At 42.3% G+C, this 14,691-nt stretch overlaps 1 protein-coding gene and 1 long non-coding RNA gene across 4 annotated transcripts; one reads left to right on the top strand and one right to left on the bottom strand.

Moving 5' to 3' along the window:
* The first annotated feature begins 854 nt into the window (after positions 1-854).
* On the top strand, positions 855-7,468 carry LOC310782841 (cytosolic 5'-nucleotidase 1A-like). Of its 3 annotated transcripts, XM_083643614.1 has the most exons (7): positions 855-1,063; positions 1,242-1,409; positions 3,302-3,431; positions 3,601-3,723; positions 4,803-4,987; positions 5,978-6,368; positions 7,067-7,468. In XM_083643614.1, exons 1-6 carry the CDS (start codon positions 947-949, stop codon positions 6,341-6,343), a joined length of 1,089 nt encoding a protein of 362 aa, XP_083499740.1. In that variant the 5' UTR covers positions 855-946; the 3' UTR covers positions 6,344-6,368; positions 7,067-7,468. The 3 variants fall into 3 exon arrangements, with proteins under 3 accessions (XP_083499740.1, XP_083499739.1, XP_083499741.1); XM_083643613.1 differs by lacking the exon at positions 7,067-7,468 and having other exon boundaries at positions 5,978-6,800; XM_083643615.1 differs by lacking the exon at positions 7,067-7,468 and having other exon boundaries at positions 1,013-1,067; positions 5,978-6,800.
* On the bottom strand, positions 6,941-8,264 carry LOC310782845. Its single transcript, XR_014553051.1, has 2 exons — positions 7,462-8,264; positions 6,941-7,214 (listed from the first exon to the last, which is right to left on the bottom strand). It is a non-coding gene; the product is annotated as an uncharacterized lncRNA (long non-coding RNA).
* Between the last annotated feature and the right edge of the window lie 6,427 nt (positions 8,265-14,691).

Genomic DNA, 14,691 nt, shown 5'->3' with positions numbered 1-14,691 from the left:
ACAATATAAGTTATTATTGGTCTACGCACAGACTTGGCTTGGCTACACCCTTTTGTTATGTCCTCTATTACCTTGAATAACTTGGATTTTTCAGTGTCTGGCACATCTCTGTCTTGTTTTTAATATTTATATGGCTCGTCAGACAAAACCACAACACTATTACTGTTAGGAAGTTTGAGTATGTTGCTAATCAGCTGTGCCTTGACTCCCCCAGATCCAGAAGAGTCTCTATTAAAGGATTTCAATACAATTTGCCTTGTAACTTTAGATGTTGTCCTGCTTGTAAAGCACTTTGTAATGCTGTTTTGAAGCGCTATAGAGAGGAGTTGTTGAAAAATCCAACTGGGCTCGTCTGAGGACAACCTAATCATCATAGAAATAAAGTGTATTCTTATTCTTATTCTTATTCTTATTCTTATTCTTATTCTTATTCTTATCATGATAATAATAATAATAATAATAATAATTATTATTATTATTATTTGGGGCACTTTATGCTTTATGCTGACCTACTGTAACAGCATTTGTGTTCTCATTTAGCCATTACAATAATAACCAACATCTGGGCTGGTCTCTCTTTTCATTTTTTCTCCCTCCCTGCTAAACATGCGCTTATTTTTGGTGGTTGTTTGCCTCACCAGCTGGGGGTCGTAGTTATATTTACCACTAGCCTACATTGATTGTAGCAGCACTTGAAGCTGCAGAAACAGCAACAGCATAATCTCTTTACTTGGGCTGGGGAGCGAACACTCAACAAGGCAAGCTCAAGAGATGCTCGCTCTGGCCTGCCTACGTCACGGCTACAGGACACGCCCACCAGACTTGTCACTTTTCCCTTTCCCTCGCAAGCAACACTTCCGCAAAGTTTCCTCATCAGTTGCCTCCCGCGGCTCTTTCATCACTAACCTCACTTTGACTTGTTCCAGAAAGGCGACACTTTGGCAGAATGAGCGAAATAAAAGCAAACGAGTCACCTGCTGCGAGTGGAGACAACGGGGAGGAGAAGGACTGGGCTGCGGCCAAAGCCTTCTTTGACAACCTCAAAACAAACAAACCGAGACCTGTAGGTAACGTTTTAGCCTCTTTTAGTGAAAGCTTCACTACAGGGCACGTTATCTGCATCATGTCGTTTGACGTTACTTTTAACACATTTGGGACTTCCGGGTGCCAACAGGCCTAGTTAGGCTAGCCATATGATACAAGACATCAGTGTTTGTGTATTGTTTGTGTACCTTCCACAGCCCAAACCGCGGTACGCTGTGACCATCGCCGTGTCATCGCGCACCTTGTTCAACATGGTGGCGGAGAGGAGGCTGTATGAGGAGGAGGGCATGGAGAAGTACGTGGCTCATCAGGTGGAGCATGAGGACGAGCCTCTGCAGCCAGGAGCGGCCTTCCCCTTCGTCAAGGTAAGAGAGAGCCTCTAGTCTCGTCTGTCTGTCTGTCACCCTGCCTGTGCCTGCAAGGCGAAGCACATGGCTGCAGCAGGGCGTGGTCATGGCCAACTCAATGGATGGCTATATGGATGTATGCCACAGGTGAAGTTCCATAGAGGTTGTTTAACTTGTGGAAAACCTGTTCTCTCCCATTGTTTAAGAATAGTATGTGTTTATTTCCGGCAGAGAAACGTGTGCAGTTTTAACATGCGCGCACACACACACACACACACACACACACACACACACACACACACACACACACACACACACATACACACATACTGTATATCCTGGCTGTTCTATTTTGTTGTAAGTCAATTTTATTTATATAGCACTTATCACAGAGAGGACTCTGCTTCACAGGTTAAGAAACACAAAATAAACACAAAAATAGGACAATGCATACAACTGTAAAACGGTGAGATGGAGAAATAGCATACAGGATAGCAGGGTTACAGAGAAACGAAACATCAGGCCAGTCTAGGCAACAAATGCCTGTCTAAACAGAAAAGTTTTCAATTGCCCTTTAAAGATCTCAACTGAGGCCGCGGCCCTCAAGACCGGTGGAAGAGCATTCCACAACCTAGGAGCTACCGACTCAAAGGCTCGGTCACCTTTGGTTACGAGTCTGGTGCGGGGCACAACTAAAAGACCCTGGTCAGCAGATCTCAGTGACCTGCTGGAGACATGAGAATAAAGCAGGTCACACAAATATGCAGGTGCCTGACCATGCAAGGCTCTATAAGTAATGACCAGCACCTTGAACTGGATCCTGAAATTAACAGGAAGCCAGTGCAGGGAGGCCAGGACAGGGCTAATGTGACTAGATCTACTTGTCCTGGTCAGCAATCTGGCCGCAGCATTCTGGAGCAGTTGGAGGCGGTCCAGAGATGCCTTGCTGAGGCAAGTAAACAAATTGCAATAATCTAAACGAGACGAAACAAAAGCATGTATGATCATTTGTAGCTCGTCGTGTGAAACGACAGACCTGAGCTTAGCTATGTTTCTAAGGTGGAAGAAACATGTACGGGACAGGGACTTGATGTGTTTATCCAGGTGCATAGCCTGATCGAAAATCACACCAAGATTTCTCAGGCTTGATCGCACATTCGAGCTAAGGGCCCCAATACAGTCAGCCACCTTAGCGGCAACATTATCAGGAGCAACAATCAATACCTCTGTTTTATCGGCATTTAGCTGAAGAAAGTTGCTGGCTAGCCAATCCTTAATTGCACATAAACAGTCATATAAAACAGTAAAATGATCCGTCCTGTCGGGGTTAAAAGAAAAATACAGCTGAATATCATCAGCATAAAAATGATAAGAAATACCCTTAAAACGGCTAATAATGAGTCCTTCTTCCAATCTTCCAAGGAGATGGGAGAAAAACAAGACATAATGGACTGCTGAGCCGGACAAGCGGGTAGGGAAGAGGAGGAGGGAGCAATGCTCGACCTCACCCTCACAACTTTGTCGACAAAAAATGAAAGAAAATGTTCACAGTCATTGTCAGAAGACACAGGTGCAGAGTGCACTGGAGGGCTAACAATGTTTTTTATTGTGTCAAAAAGGATTTTAGGGTTTCGCCTACTGGAGGAGATAAGATTGGCAAAAAAGGAAGCCCTCGCATCCTTAACCATGGAGTTGAACCCAGTTAAAAGTTCTTTAAGATATAGGCGGTGGACCTGCAGGTTAGAAGACTTCCACCGGCGCTCCACACCCCGACATTTACGCCTAAAAGAGCGAATGACGTCGTTTAACCAGGGTGATGAATTTACAGAGCGAACAGAACGGGACTTAAGAGGAGCAACTACATCTAAGATGAGAGATGTAGTTGTAAAGCAGTCTGTCCTCACACACAGGCACTGATGACAGTCAACTCTCGACTGAGGGAGCTCTACCCAGACAGTGAGGAGTTGTTTGACATCGTCTTGATGACCAACAACCATGCACAAGTGGGAGTGCGTCTCATCAACAGCATTAATCACTATGGTATGCAGACTTCTGAAACATATTAAAAAAAAAGTAGGATGGGTGGCTGCACACAGCACTCAATTCTTCCAGCAATAGGCATTGTCAAGAATAGTGCACAGTCTAGTAATTACACACTAGAGTGGGCTTGCTTGTTTCGCTCATCTCAAATGTATCTTTGTTCTTTCAGATTTGACCATAGAAAGGTTCTGTATGACCGGTGGGAAAAGTCCCATTGGCTACCTGAAGGCCTACATGACCAACCTTTATCTCTCCAAAGACGCGGAGAAGGTCACAGAGGCCATTGAAGAAGGTAAGTGATGCAGCCGTTACCTCAAGTCCTGATTTCTATCAGACATTGCTGCAATCCACTGGTACTTACTAAGTTAGGGCTGAACCATGTGCAGAAAAAATCCTATTGTGATTAGAGTAGATATCCGCACACTGGAGCAGCTCCAAATATTTGATGGCTACAAATGCAATGTTTCAACACACACAGTGGGTCTTCATCATTCAGCATTTTACCGTTGTAAAAAAAAAGGGGGGAAAAAGCAGCTCCTGCAATTTGGATATTGCACTTGGCCATATTGTGACTTTGATCATATTTAGATTAATTGTTCAGCGCTAGTATATTTGCTTGCATCTTGAGTCTGAACGTGAGCAACCAATTCAAAACCTTGGAGGAAATCTTGTCCGCATATCATGCACAGCAGGTGGTGACTGGGATGTGGCGCATGGCTTCCTGCCTTCTGAAAATATACAAAACGGATGCAAAAATAAACCGTTAAAAGTTAAATTTTGTTGTTAAAATCCACTTTGAAGATTTCAGAAAGGGAAAACCTCATGTCCAAGTCCAAGCGCCGTTCTTCCCATCCATGCGTTTGCAAAGTTTCCAGACGAGACTGATACGTGGATGGAGTCCAGATGTAAGAAAATGCAAATTGACAGCAGCCTCTTGAGAGTGTTGGTGCAATACGTCACCTGCATATTTTGGTGACAGCCTGTCATCACAGGAGACATGCGTGACATTCTGTTTAGCCAACCAACAAACCCTTTAAATGTCATTTCCCACATGTCCTTGTTTGTGAGAGATGGAAAATATCATCTCTGTTGTGATTCACTTACTCCATGAGCTATTCTGATGGGAAGGGTGTCAGACAAATACTTGTAAGCCTATGTAATGTTTGTAATGTAATGTAGGGCTATGTAATGTGATTGCACATGTAGGCCTATGTAATGTGTTTGCACAAACCAAACAAGTGAGAGTTAAAGCATTGCTAATAGCCTGTTGAGGATATCTCCAGCTGTGAGAGGTGTCTCGAATTTTTACCTGCGTCTCACATAATGACGGCTAATAAACAAAAGCGGCCGTCTTAACCGCCCCTCCCTCAGGCATTGCTGCAGCCACCATGTTTACGTCCGAGACCGAGAACGAGTTGAGCCAGAGTCAGCTGAGGGTGGCGTTTGACGGCGACGCGGTCCTCTTCTCGGACGAGTCAGAGATCATCGTGAAGCAACATGGCCTGGACACCTTCTTTGAGCACGAGAAGGAGTTTGAGAACCAACCTCTCGCTACGGTAACTGATGGTGTATTTCTATGAGGGAACTCCTACACATGCATGAACATCCACCCACAGATCCCATGAGTTCTTTGACCAGGTTTGACCCTGACAACAAAACATTGAATACTTGTTTTTTGCATGAAAATGGTCAAATGTACAGTTAAGATATTGAATATCTTTACAACCTATCAGCTATCTATGACTTCATTCTAAACCCATATTTACAGAATGCTAATAGGTACCCATATATACTGTATGTTAAGGATAGTCTAAGCAGTCGTTACATACTGTAGAAAGATTTATTTATCCATGCTACGCACAGTTACGCATCCATTTTTTTAATGGTGGTGCAGCTCTAGACTAGTCGCTTACAAATGACCCATAACCAGAATGCTACTGTGTGTGGTGTGTTGATGGCTTGCTTGAAACTTTGTAATGCATAAGGAAAGAGCATTGTTCCATTTAAAATCATAGTACAATAAAATCATAAATCATTTAAAATCATAGTATAGGTCTCTCCCTGCAGTCAAGAGAAAACTGCTGAACAGGTATCTGGTTGCAGCTGCAGACACTGCAATGGGACAAAAGCAGCACACCCTACAGAAAGTCCTGGGGAATGTCAGCTGTGGTTAGGGTTAGCACTTACATTTTTCATTTGGAAGAGTCTGAAGGCAGCAAGACAAAAGACTGCTGGAAAAAACAGGAGAGTTTGGGCAAGGTATTGCTTCAGCTCCCTAATTAGTTGCCAAATGGTAAACCAAAAACGGCGAGATGAGCTACCATGCGGTCGAGATGCGGCTATGACAGTTCAGCTGCTTGCTTCACTCACAAAGATGGCTACTGTCTAATTCAAACACTCAGTATTGTACCTCCCTGCACAGATACAAGCTCTGACCTCATATATTGAAATTTCCATGGTTTTGTGCTTTCTTGATTTTAATCTGTAATTACATCCCTTGTTGCTCTTTAAAGCACTCTTTTTTTGAATCCACCTGGCTCTTTCAGGGTCCCTTAAAGTGTTTTCTGGAGGCACTGGGGAAGCTCCAGAGGAAGTTCTACGCCAAGAACGAGCGCATGAACTGTCCCATCCGAACCTTCCTGGTCACGGCCCGCAGCGCCGCCAGCTCGGGGGCCCGTGTCCTGAAGACCCTCAGGAGTTGGGGCCTGGAGATCGACGAGGCCCTGTTCCTGGCCGGGGCGCCTAAGGGGCCCCTGCTGCAGAAGATCAAGCCCCACATCTTCTTCGACGACCAGATGTTCCACGTGGAGGGAGCCAAGGAACTGGGCACCATCGCCGCGCACGTCCCCTACGGGATTGGACAGAAGTACCACAGGGGGAAACTCATTGAGCAGCCGGCGAAACAGAAGTGATCTGAAGGAACGTGTTGAGATGAAGGTTAATTCCAAAATTACACATCCGATTCTTGCAAAATGATTGACGGGTGGCACAAAATGAAAACAGATCACAGCAATTCTTAAACCACTGCAGTTCTTGGTTTACAAAATGATAATGCATATTATAAATAATGCATATTAAATAATAATGCATATTATTTTGTAAACCGAGAACTTAGGTTACCAGCAGTGCTTTAAAAATGGCTGTGACTGTTTTCATTTCCGCCTGTCAAGTGTAGGTAATTGCATATTACACTCCAGGGCTGGTAGTTAACAAGTTATCTCAGTATAGGAGTTCTGATCTAGTGTCACTTTATCCTTCAAGACTATATTGAATTTGAGGAGATCAGTGGTTTAGACACTGCATTTTGGAAATTAACTCTTTATAGCACTTACTGGGTTGCCTACTGTTTGGCGTTTTGTGAAAAAAACATTTTTTTACCTTCATGTTAGGGTTTACTTATCGAGCAAGGAGAATTTATTTTCAATGAAAGAGTTACACTAAGTGCTTTACATTGTTTCAATTCTGTTTCAAAGAGAAAGACCAGACTCATTTCCAGTCTGTACCGTTGAGTTGTATTTACATAACATTTTACCTTCACAATTTTCTTTATTACATTACTGTACCCAGGAGTATAGGGTATTATTTTTTTAAAGCATTGTACTTTACCTTTTTTTTTTTTTTTACTTTTACTTTAGCTGGTGCAAAGTCGACGACAACAATGTTGGTTATGGTTAGCTTGCCAACCAACTTGGTTGTAACTGCTACCTGAAAAAACAGGTGTTCTCATTTATTTTGGAGTTGATATATGTTTTATTCTCCGATGTATCCATGGCTTCCTTTATCCTTTTATAGACGGTTTTAACTTGACAACAAAAACATTCTAAATTGAACCCCCGCTCACTTCCTGTTGCAGTGTTTGCTATGGACATAAAAGAAAAAAAAACATTCAAGTGCAGGACTGACCATTCCGTGAAAACCGTCTATACAGCTGAGCGGCGAAAACAAAAGTAACGATGTCGAGTGAATATTTCTGCAGTTTGCCGAATGCTGAGAAAAAGGAAGTGCTGTGGGGTTGCGCTCTGGTGAAAACCGTCTATACATCCATGTTACACTTTTATTTTTCATGTTTTTTGTCCATTACTCCTTGGCATATTCGAGTATCACCCCCAGGTGGGAAACTTTCTAGACTTTTTTTGAAAACATGCCAAGTGGAAGGTGGTCGTTAATGGACAAATCTTTCCAGCATTTTGTTGGTACCTGGTGTTGATTTCCTACACTAAATGGCATGCACGAATGCTTAGGCTATATGTTTGAAAGGGAGTTTTATCAGGGTAGAAAGCTTGTGGCTCAATGGGAGCACAGCTGTTGTTGACTTTGTTGCTGTTATGTTCATACTGGGAATAATGCGCACAAACAAAAGCCTGTACTTTGTTTTTCTCACATTCACAGCCATATTAATGAGTTATTTAACAGTTAAGCATATTTCATTGTACCTGTATATCAGGGTGTAAGGCATTACAAGACTGTTTGACTGTCCGAGTCTTTCCATAATATATATATATTTTTTAATGGAACTGTATTTGTACAAGATTTGTTTATATCATAATGCAAGAATATTAATTACTGAATGTCACAAAGGTGCACTTATTTGGAATATACTCACTACTTTGTATCTTTCAACACCAGATCACATGGTATTTTGCATTTTACTCATGTTGTGTTAACACAATAACAAATATTGCACCTTTTACTTATATTCTCTGATTTATATCTATTCTAGACTGTCTTTCACTTTTTATGTTTTCATATTTTGCCTGGATTGTGGACAGCATAGATGATTAAAGGGATGTGGAAGAAATCCAGTGGTGTTTGTCTTTCTAAATGTAGCCAGTAGATGGCGGTGTTTGGCTATAATTGCCCTGCCTTGGTGTGTTACCTTTGCCCTGCAGTTTGGCAGGAGTCACTTCCTTGTGAAAGCTTAGGAGACTGACTCACATGTTACATGTGCATGAAGAGAACAGCCACAACAGGGGGTGCTCTTGTTGACTAAATAAAGATGAGATTACAAGCCAAGAGCTCCCACTCTATTATTTTTTGACTAGCTTTTCTTATGATCAAGGTTTTGCGAGGTGTAACAATAAACACTGATGTGACTCAAGTATACAAATATTTTTGTAACAAATATTCAGAATTGTGAACTAACAGACAAATCAATTACAGTGAAAATGTATGCTACGTCAATATAAATTAAGAGAACTCAAAAACATACAAAAATAGCCACATAAACAACTTCATAGCATTTTTAAACAAAGCACATTACAGAGGTATACTATGCGCTTTTTATTAGAGCAGCATTCTGCGCATATTTCTGGGGTACCATGAATATCATTGCCAAGCACAGCAGGAAAACATGCAAACCAGTCTGCTGCTCTCTGTGAAGTGGCATTCATGGAAAGGTTCAAGGTTGCAAGATATCACCTGCTGTTGCAATATATCACCTGCTGTTGCAAGATATCACCTGCTGTTGCGGATATCTGCCGTTAAAGAATATCTGAGGTTTATTTGGACCAAGTAATACTTGAAGATATAAGATGAGCGAGCACTTTTATTCAGGATAGTAAACTGGGGAAGTTCACGATAAAATGTACTTGTGAGAATTTCTATTAATTCATTTGTGTAATTTTGTATCCCCGTGGGCAAATTTATTCGATGCATTTGACCCTTCATATAGGTACCTAGAACCTAGGAGCAGTGGGCAGCCATAGGCCAGCGCATGGGGACCATCTCCAGTTCTTCTGCCAGTGTCTTGGTCAGAGGCACTCACAGGAGCATTAACCCTAACATACGTGTCTTTGACAGGAGTATTAACCCTAACATACGATTTAAAAACGATAAAAAAAAAAAAACGATTTTAAAAACGAAAAACGATTTTCAGACGGCAGCCACATGACTTTAACAGGAGTATTAACCCTAACACACATGTCTTTGACAGGAGTATTAACCCTAACACACATGTCTTTGACAGGAGTATTAACCCTGTCTTTGACAGGAGTATTACCCCTAATGTCTTTGACAGGAGTATTAACCCTAACACACATGTCTTTGACAGGAGTATTAACCCTGTCTTTGACAGGAGTATTACCCCTAATGTCTTTGACAGGAGTATTACCCCTAATGTCTTTGACAGGAGTATTACCCCTAATGTCTTTGACAGGAGTATGCATTAACCACAACATACATGTCTTTAATGGTGGGAGGAAACCCACACAAACACATGGAGAACATGCAAACTCCACACAAACAGGACCTGGGACAGACCGGGGTTCGAACCTGGGACCTTCTTGCTGTGAGGCAGCAGTGATAACCGCTGAGCCACCGTGCCATCCTTAATATAGTAGTGAGACCTTAATTAATTAATCAATCAATTAAATCTTTCTGTAATCCTGCTAACAGACAAACAAATGGACGAACGCCACCAAAAACATAACATCCTTGGCGGAGGTAATAATTATATATTTAGTAAATTAGTTCTTCATTTAAATGAATGAGGAATTAGTTGTTTCAGAGGCTTCTCCATTCTGACAAGAGTAAAAGCCTAACATAATAATCAGAGTAGGGGAGACTGCAGCATGGTGTCACACTTTTTACTTTTTACACACTTTTTACTTTTTATTCATTGGTGTATTTTTCAGCAATGCCTTGCTATACTGAGATACAATGGCTTTTCTAGCTATAATATTGTTTTCTCTAAACAATGACATTTTTACATGTTGAATAATTTACTGGAAGTTATTACTGATGAAATACCACTTGACAACTTACCCCAATGTCAGGCAGGGCCTGTTGTCACACATTATTTTGTTTGACGCATATAAAAAATATATCTACAGTACTATAATAACATGAAAAACATGTATTGCTAACACCATCATCTCAGAAATCAACACCCACACACACACCAGGTAAAACAACCCCTCCCTCACCCATGCTGGGATGCATAGACAAACGCAATTCTGATACAATAGTATCAACAGTACTATGGTATATTAATATAGCCTACATTTAATATATTTTATGATGTAAAATGGCTTTTTAGGTGTAGGTGAAAGTTGTAACTCATGAGTCATGACACTGACAATATGTCTACTTTGGAAACATTTCAGTTGGTGCAAATATTAAAATTGGAGAAATGCATAATTCCAGACTTTGTGAAAAAATTACATTCACACTAGCCTAGGTATACTTTATTTGACAGACTGCTGTATAGATCCCTCACTATGGTAATGGCAGTTATACCGACTCTGCCTGAGGCAGAATAATACTCCCAAGTTGTGTCAACTTTTTGGGGCTTTTAGATTATATCCGGATCACGTTGGGCCTGTTTGACAATTGTTCTGTTCTGTTAATTAGTGAAATAATTAAAATTTACATATTACATAGTTATTAGCGTACATATTTAAACACAGTACTGAATTCTTTTAAAAAAAGTATTGTGAACAACCATCATCGTGTCACAAAGCCATGAAATACTGGAACGATAAGCTAAGTATGGCTAGTCCTCTTTTATTTTTTCACCACAGCTTCAAAACCCATCAGAACACTGTTCAAAAAAGGTCAATATTAGTGCTGGACATAGTTAAAGGCATTAACATCATTTTACACATTAGACTGAAAGGGGTGGGATCTGGAATCCATTATTTGGCCTGAAAAATTATGTCACGCTTGAGGGCTCACTTTAGCAGTCCAGGCCTGGCTTTTACCATTGAGTGATTCATCCTATCAATACAGGATCTTTGGAGTTGAGGCATGGTTTTATCAGGCTGGCAGCAGAGTGTCTGCATCCCTGAGAGCTGGGACCAACTGGCTGTTGCCATGGATACTCTGTGCCGCTGACACCACAAGAACTGTGTAGGCTTGTTTTAAGATATAATTAATAACAAAGGATTAGAGGCAAAGGTAGCATGGGGCTCACAATGAGAAACCTTGACACACAGTTACTATAATTGGCTCTCTTTCTGTGTGTGTGTGTGTGTGTGTGTGTGTGCGTGTGTGCGTGCGTGCGTGCGCGTGTGTGTGTGTGCATGTGTGTGTGTGTGTGTATACACGCCACAGGAAAAGTTAGTGAAAAATAACCGTGGAAACTACTCCACGTACTCTCACACACTGCTGCTGCATTTATCTTCTTGACAAGCAATTTGCTGTAAATATGTTTTCTTGGTTGGTGGCCAGAAACTTGTAGGTGGATGTGTGGATCTGAAAGTAATTTAGTTGCACCAACATTACCTTTGTCGGAGCCTTTGGTGCGTGCATGCGGGCTATCTTGGGAGAATTTGTAACACATAATGAGATAATGGGTATCTATGTAATAAACTGTAGTTTTGACATGGTCAATCCATTACAGTTACTGGGAAAACAATGACTGGAAAGGGAAAAGGCATCTGCCATATATAACACATCTTGAGATAATGTGTGGCACGTTTATTGTCGGTTGATAACACTACAGTATATAAATTGCAATTCATTGGAACAATATACGATCAATAGTAAATGGAAGTAATCAGAGTACACTGATTCCAATTTAAAGAGGTAGTCCATGAACATTTTTTCATCTCCATCTTTGCCCTTAGAGAGCCAAAGTCGATGTCACTTCCTGTTTCAGCATGCACACCAGAGACCTTTCATCCGCCATTTATGTTCCCATAGATATTTTGTAAAATGCTTATAAAAATTGTTTTATTTAGTCAAACCAAACGATTCAGCTATATTTAGAAACAGGAGAGACCATAGAACATTTCACTCGGACCCTAATCTTTTTTTTTTTTTTTTTTTTTTTTTTTTAACGTTTTGGTCTGAGTTAATGTTCTATGGTCTCTCCTGGTTCTAAACATAGCTGATGGTGAAAACTAATATGACCATGCTATGACAATAACGCATTTTAATTGGTGTGTGTGTGTGTGTGTGTGTGTGTGTATGTGTGTGTGTATGTGTATGTGTGTGTGTGTGTGTGTGTGTGTGTGTGTGTGTGTGTGTTTACATTTATCCCTATCCAAAGAGCGCCTCAAAAAATAAACTCAATTTTGAGTCCAGGAAGTGCTCCTAGCCACACATTCTTTGAGTGCCACATGCGTATGGAGTGACTAGATTGATCTTGTTGAAGGGTGAGGGGGATGTGGACGGTGGAGGTGACTGTGAGGGGTGTAGTGTTAGATCAAGCCTGGGTATCTGCTACATCGGTGCTGCTAGATTCACAACTCTCCGTGTGACGGCTTGGCGGGTGCACACAGCCAGTGATATGACAGCCTCTGTTGACAGCAAACTCTGATATGATAATGACATGTATTGAGGTCAGCCGCCCCCCCCCCCCCCTCCCCACCAGTAGGATCCTTATAGCAACATCATCCAGGTTACATCCACTCCATGACAACGAGAATACAAGCCAAGAATAGCAGCTTTGTCGTTACTCAGTCTCCAACACTGTAAACTCACTCATACTATGACAGCCTATTTGTATTTCTTGAAGCCTTTGATGCAGCACAGAGCTGTTGGTGGATGCTCACCAAGGATTAAACTATAGATCGTTTTTCATTCTGTGCAAAAAGTCTCTCCCTCTTTGAAACGGATGCTCGTCGCCCGTGTGATGATCTGCGTTGTGTGCTTCTGTAATTGGTGTCTGACTGATGTGATTGCAGAACTAACTGTGTGTTCTGCAGGGAACCTCTCTCTCTACAGCCCCACAATGAGCTGAACCTCTCTCTCTACAGCCCCAGAATGAGCTGAACCTCTCTCTACAGCCCCACAATGAGCTGAACCTCTCTCTCTCTCTACAGCCCCACAATGAGCTGAACCTCTCTCTCTCTACAGCCCCAGAATGAGCTGAACCTCTCTCTCTACAGCCCCACAATGAGCTGAACCTCTCTCTCTACAGCCCCAGAATGAGCTGAACCTCTCTCTCTCTACAGCCCCAGAATGAGCTGAACCTCTCTCTCTCTACAGCCCCAGAATGAGCTGAACCTCTCTCTCTCTACAGCCCCAGAATGAGCTGAACCTCTCTCTCTCTCAGAATGAGCTGGCCCTGATTCACTTTAGCACATTCTCATTTGATTGCACAGCGTGCATCTCTGAAAGCCACCCTGCAGCTCCGGAGACATTTACAAGTGACTCTGCATGAGACGGATTATTGATGCTGCTTCCCCCTCCTGGCACCTGTTAGCACTTATTGACAGCCTCAGCAAAGTTCCATAACCAATACATCCAATGCAGACATGAAAGGCAGAAAGATTAAGAATAGCTCAAATCAATTGTTGCATTGTTTGTGTTTCTCTTTTAAGAGCAAGAGTGGGAAGCAGTGGTGTGGCTGAGATAGTTGTTCTCATATCTGCTATTACCGTAACTCACTGACATACTGTAGTTGATCAGTTTATAGGGTAAGAGAACATTAAATGGGGCTGAGTGGAAAAAGAAGATTACTTTTTTGTTCCAGGGTTTTAGATTTAGTGTGTGTGTGTGTGTGTGTGTGTGTGTGTGTGTGTGTGTGTGTGTGTGTGTGTGTGTGTGAGTGAGTGAGTGAGTGAGCGAGAGCGAGAGAGAAGGTGTGTGTTTGTTTTCATGCCAATTGGCTAATAATGCAGGGTGGCAGAGGCACAGTAGTGTGGGCTGCCCCTGCCATCCTGCATTTCTGAAATGTGCATAATGTGGTTGCAGCTATTGCGGATTGGCGCTTGTTTTGCTGTCATTCAGCAACAAGTTGAACTGGCGTTTGTCATCTTGAGAAAGCATCACATTAAAGTCAAGTAGACTTCCTGTCACATGGCTTCTTAGCATTGGGCTGCGTGGACGAACAGATGGGAGAGAGCAGCTGAGAGGCACACAGCCATACTCCTCCATGGCCGGCGCTGATCAACCATGGGTCTGCAGGCTTAATGAGGGTCGCAGACAGCGGTCCCTCCCTGCAGACGCTCAGCCCAGCCAGGAAGGGACACAACTAGCCGGCGAGAGAAAACAGAGCACAACCATTGAGCAAACATCACCAATTATCTCCACCCCTGCGCTTGTAGCAGGAATCCATTTCAGCACCATTACCCCTGGGCAGCCACAGGCAGACAGTCTCTCCCGGGGTGATGGTTCTAAATTGGCTCCCACCCCTCTCCTCCTCTCTCCTCCTCCGCAGATTGAAAAGAGATTATTAAAGACATTCATCATAGTGGAGGGAAAAGTTGGAGAATGGTGAGAACTGGCGAGAATGATGAGAGATAGCCTCAAGAAAGAGGAAAAAGGGATGAACCAGAAATAATGTCATGAAGAGATGGGTCTGCGCGCTGAA

This window comes from Poromitra crassiceps, assembly GCF_964638095.1.
Source record: "Poromitra crassiceps genome assembly, chromosome: 9".
Taxonomy (NCBI): domain Eukaryota; kingdom Metazoa; phylum Chordata; class Actinopteri; order Beryciformes; family Melamphaidae; genus Poromitra; species Poromitra crassiceps.
The sequence above is the reverse complement of the archived record's forward strand: the minus strand, read 5'-3'. Positions and strand labels throughout refer to the sequence as shown.

Coding starts and splice junctions, on each gene's coding strand:
- LOC310782841 (XM_083643614.1), top strand. CDS start 947: ATGAGCGAAATAAAAGCAAACGAGTCACCTGCTGCGAGTGGAGACAAC. Junction 1,410..3,301: donor CGGCCTTCCCCTTCGTCAAG/GTAAGAGAGAGC, acceptor CCTCACACACAG/GCACTGATGACAGTCAACTC. Junction 3,432..3,600: donor CAACAGCATTAATCACTATG/GTATGCAGACTT, acceptor TTGTTCTTTCAG/ATTTGACCATAGAAAGGTTC.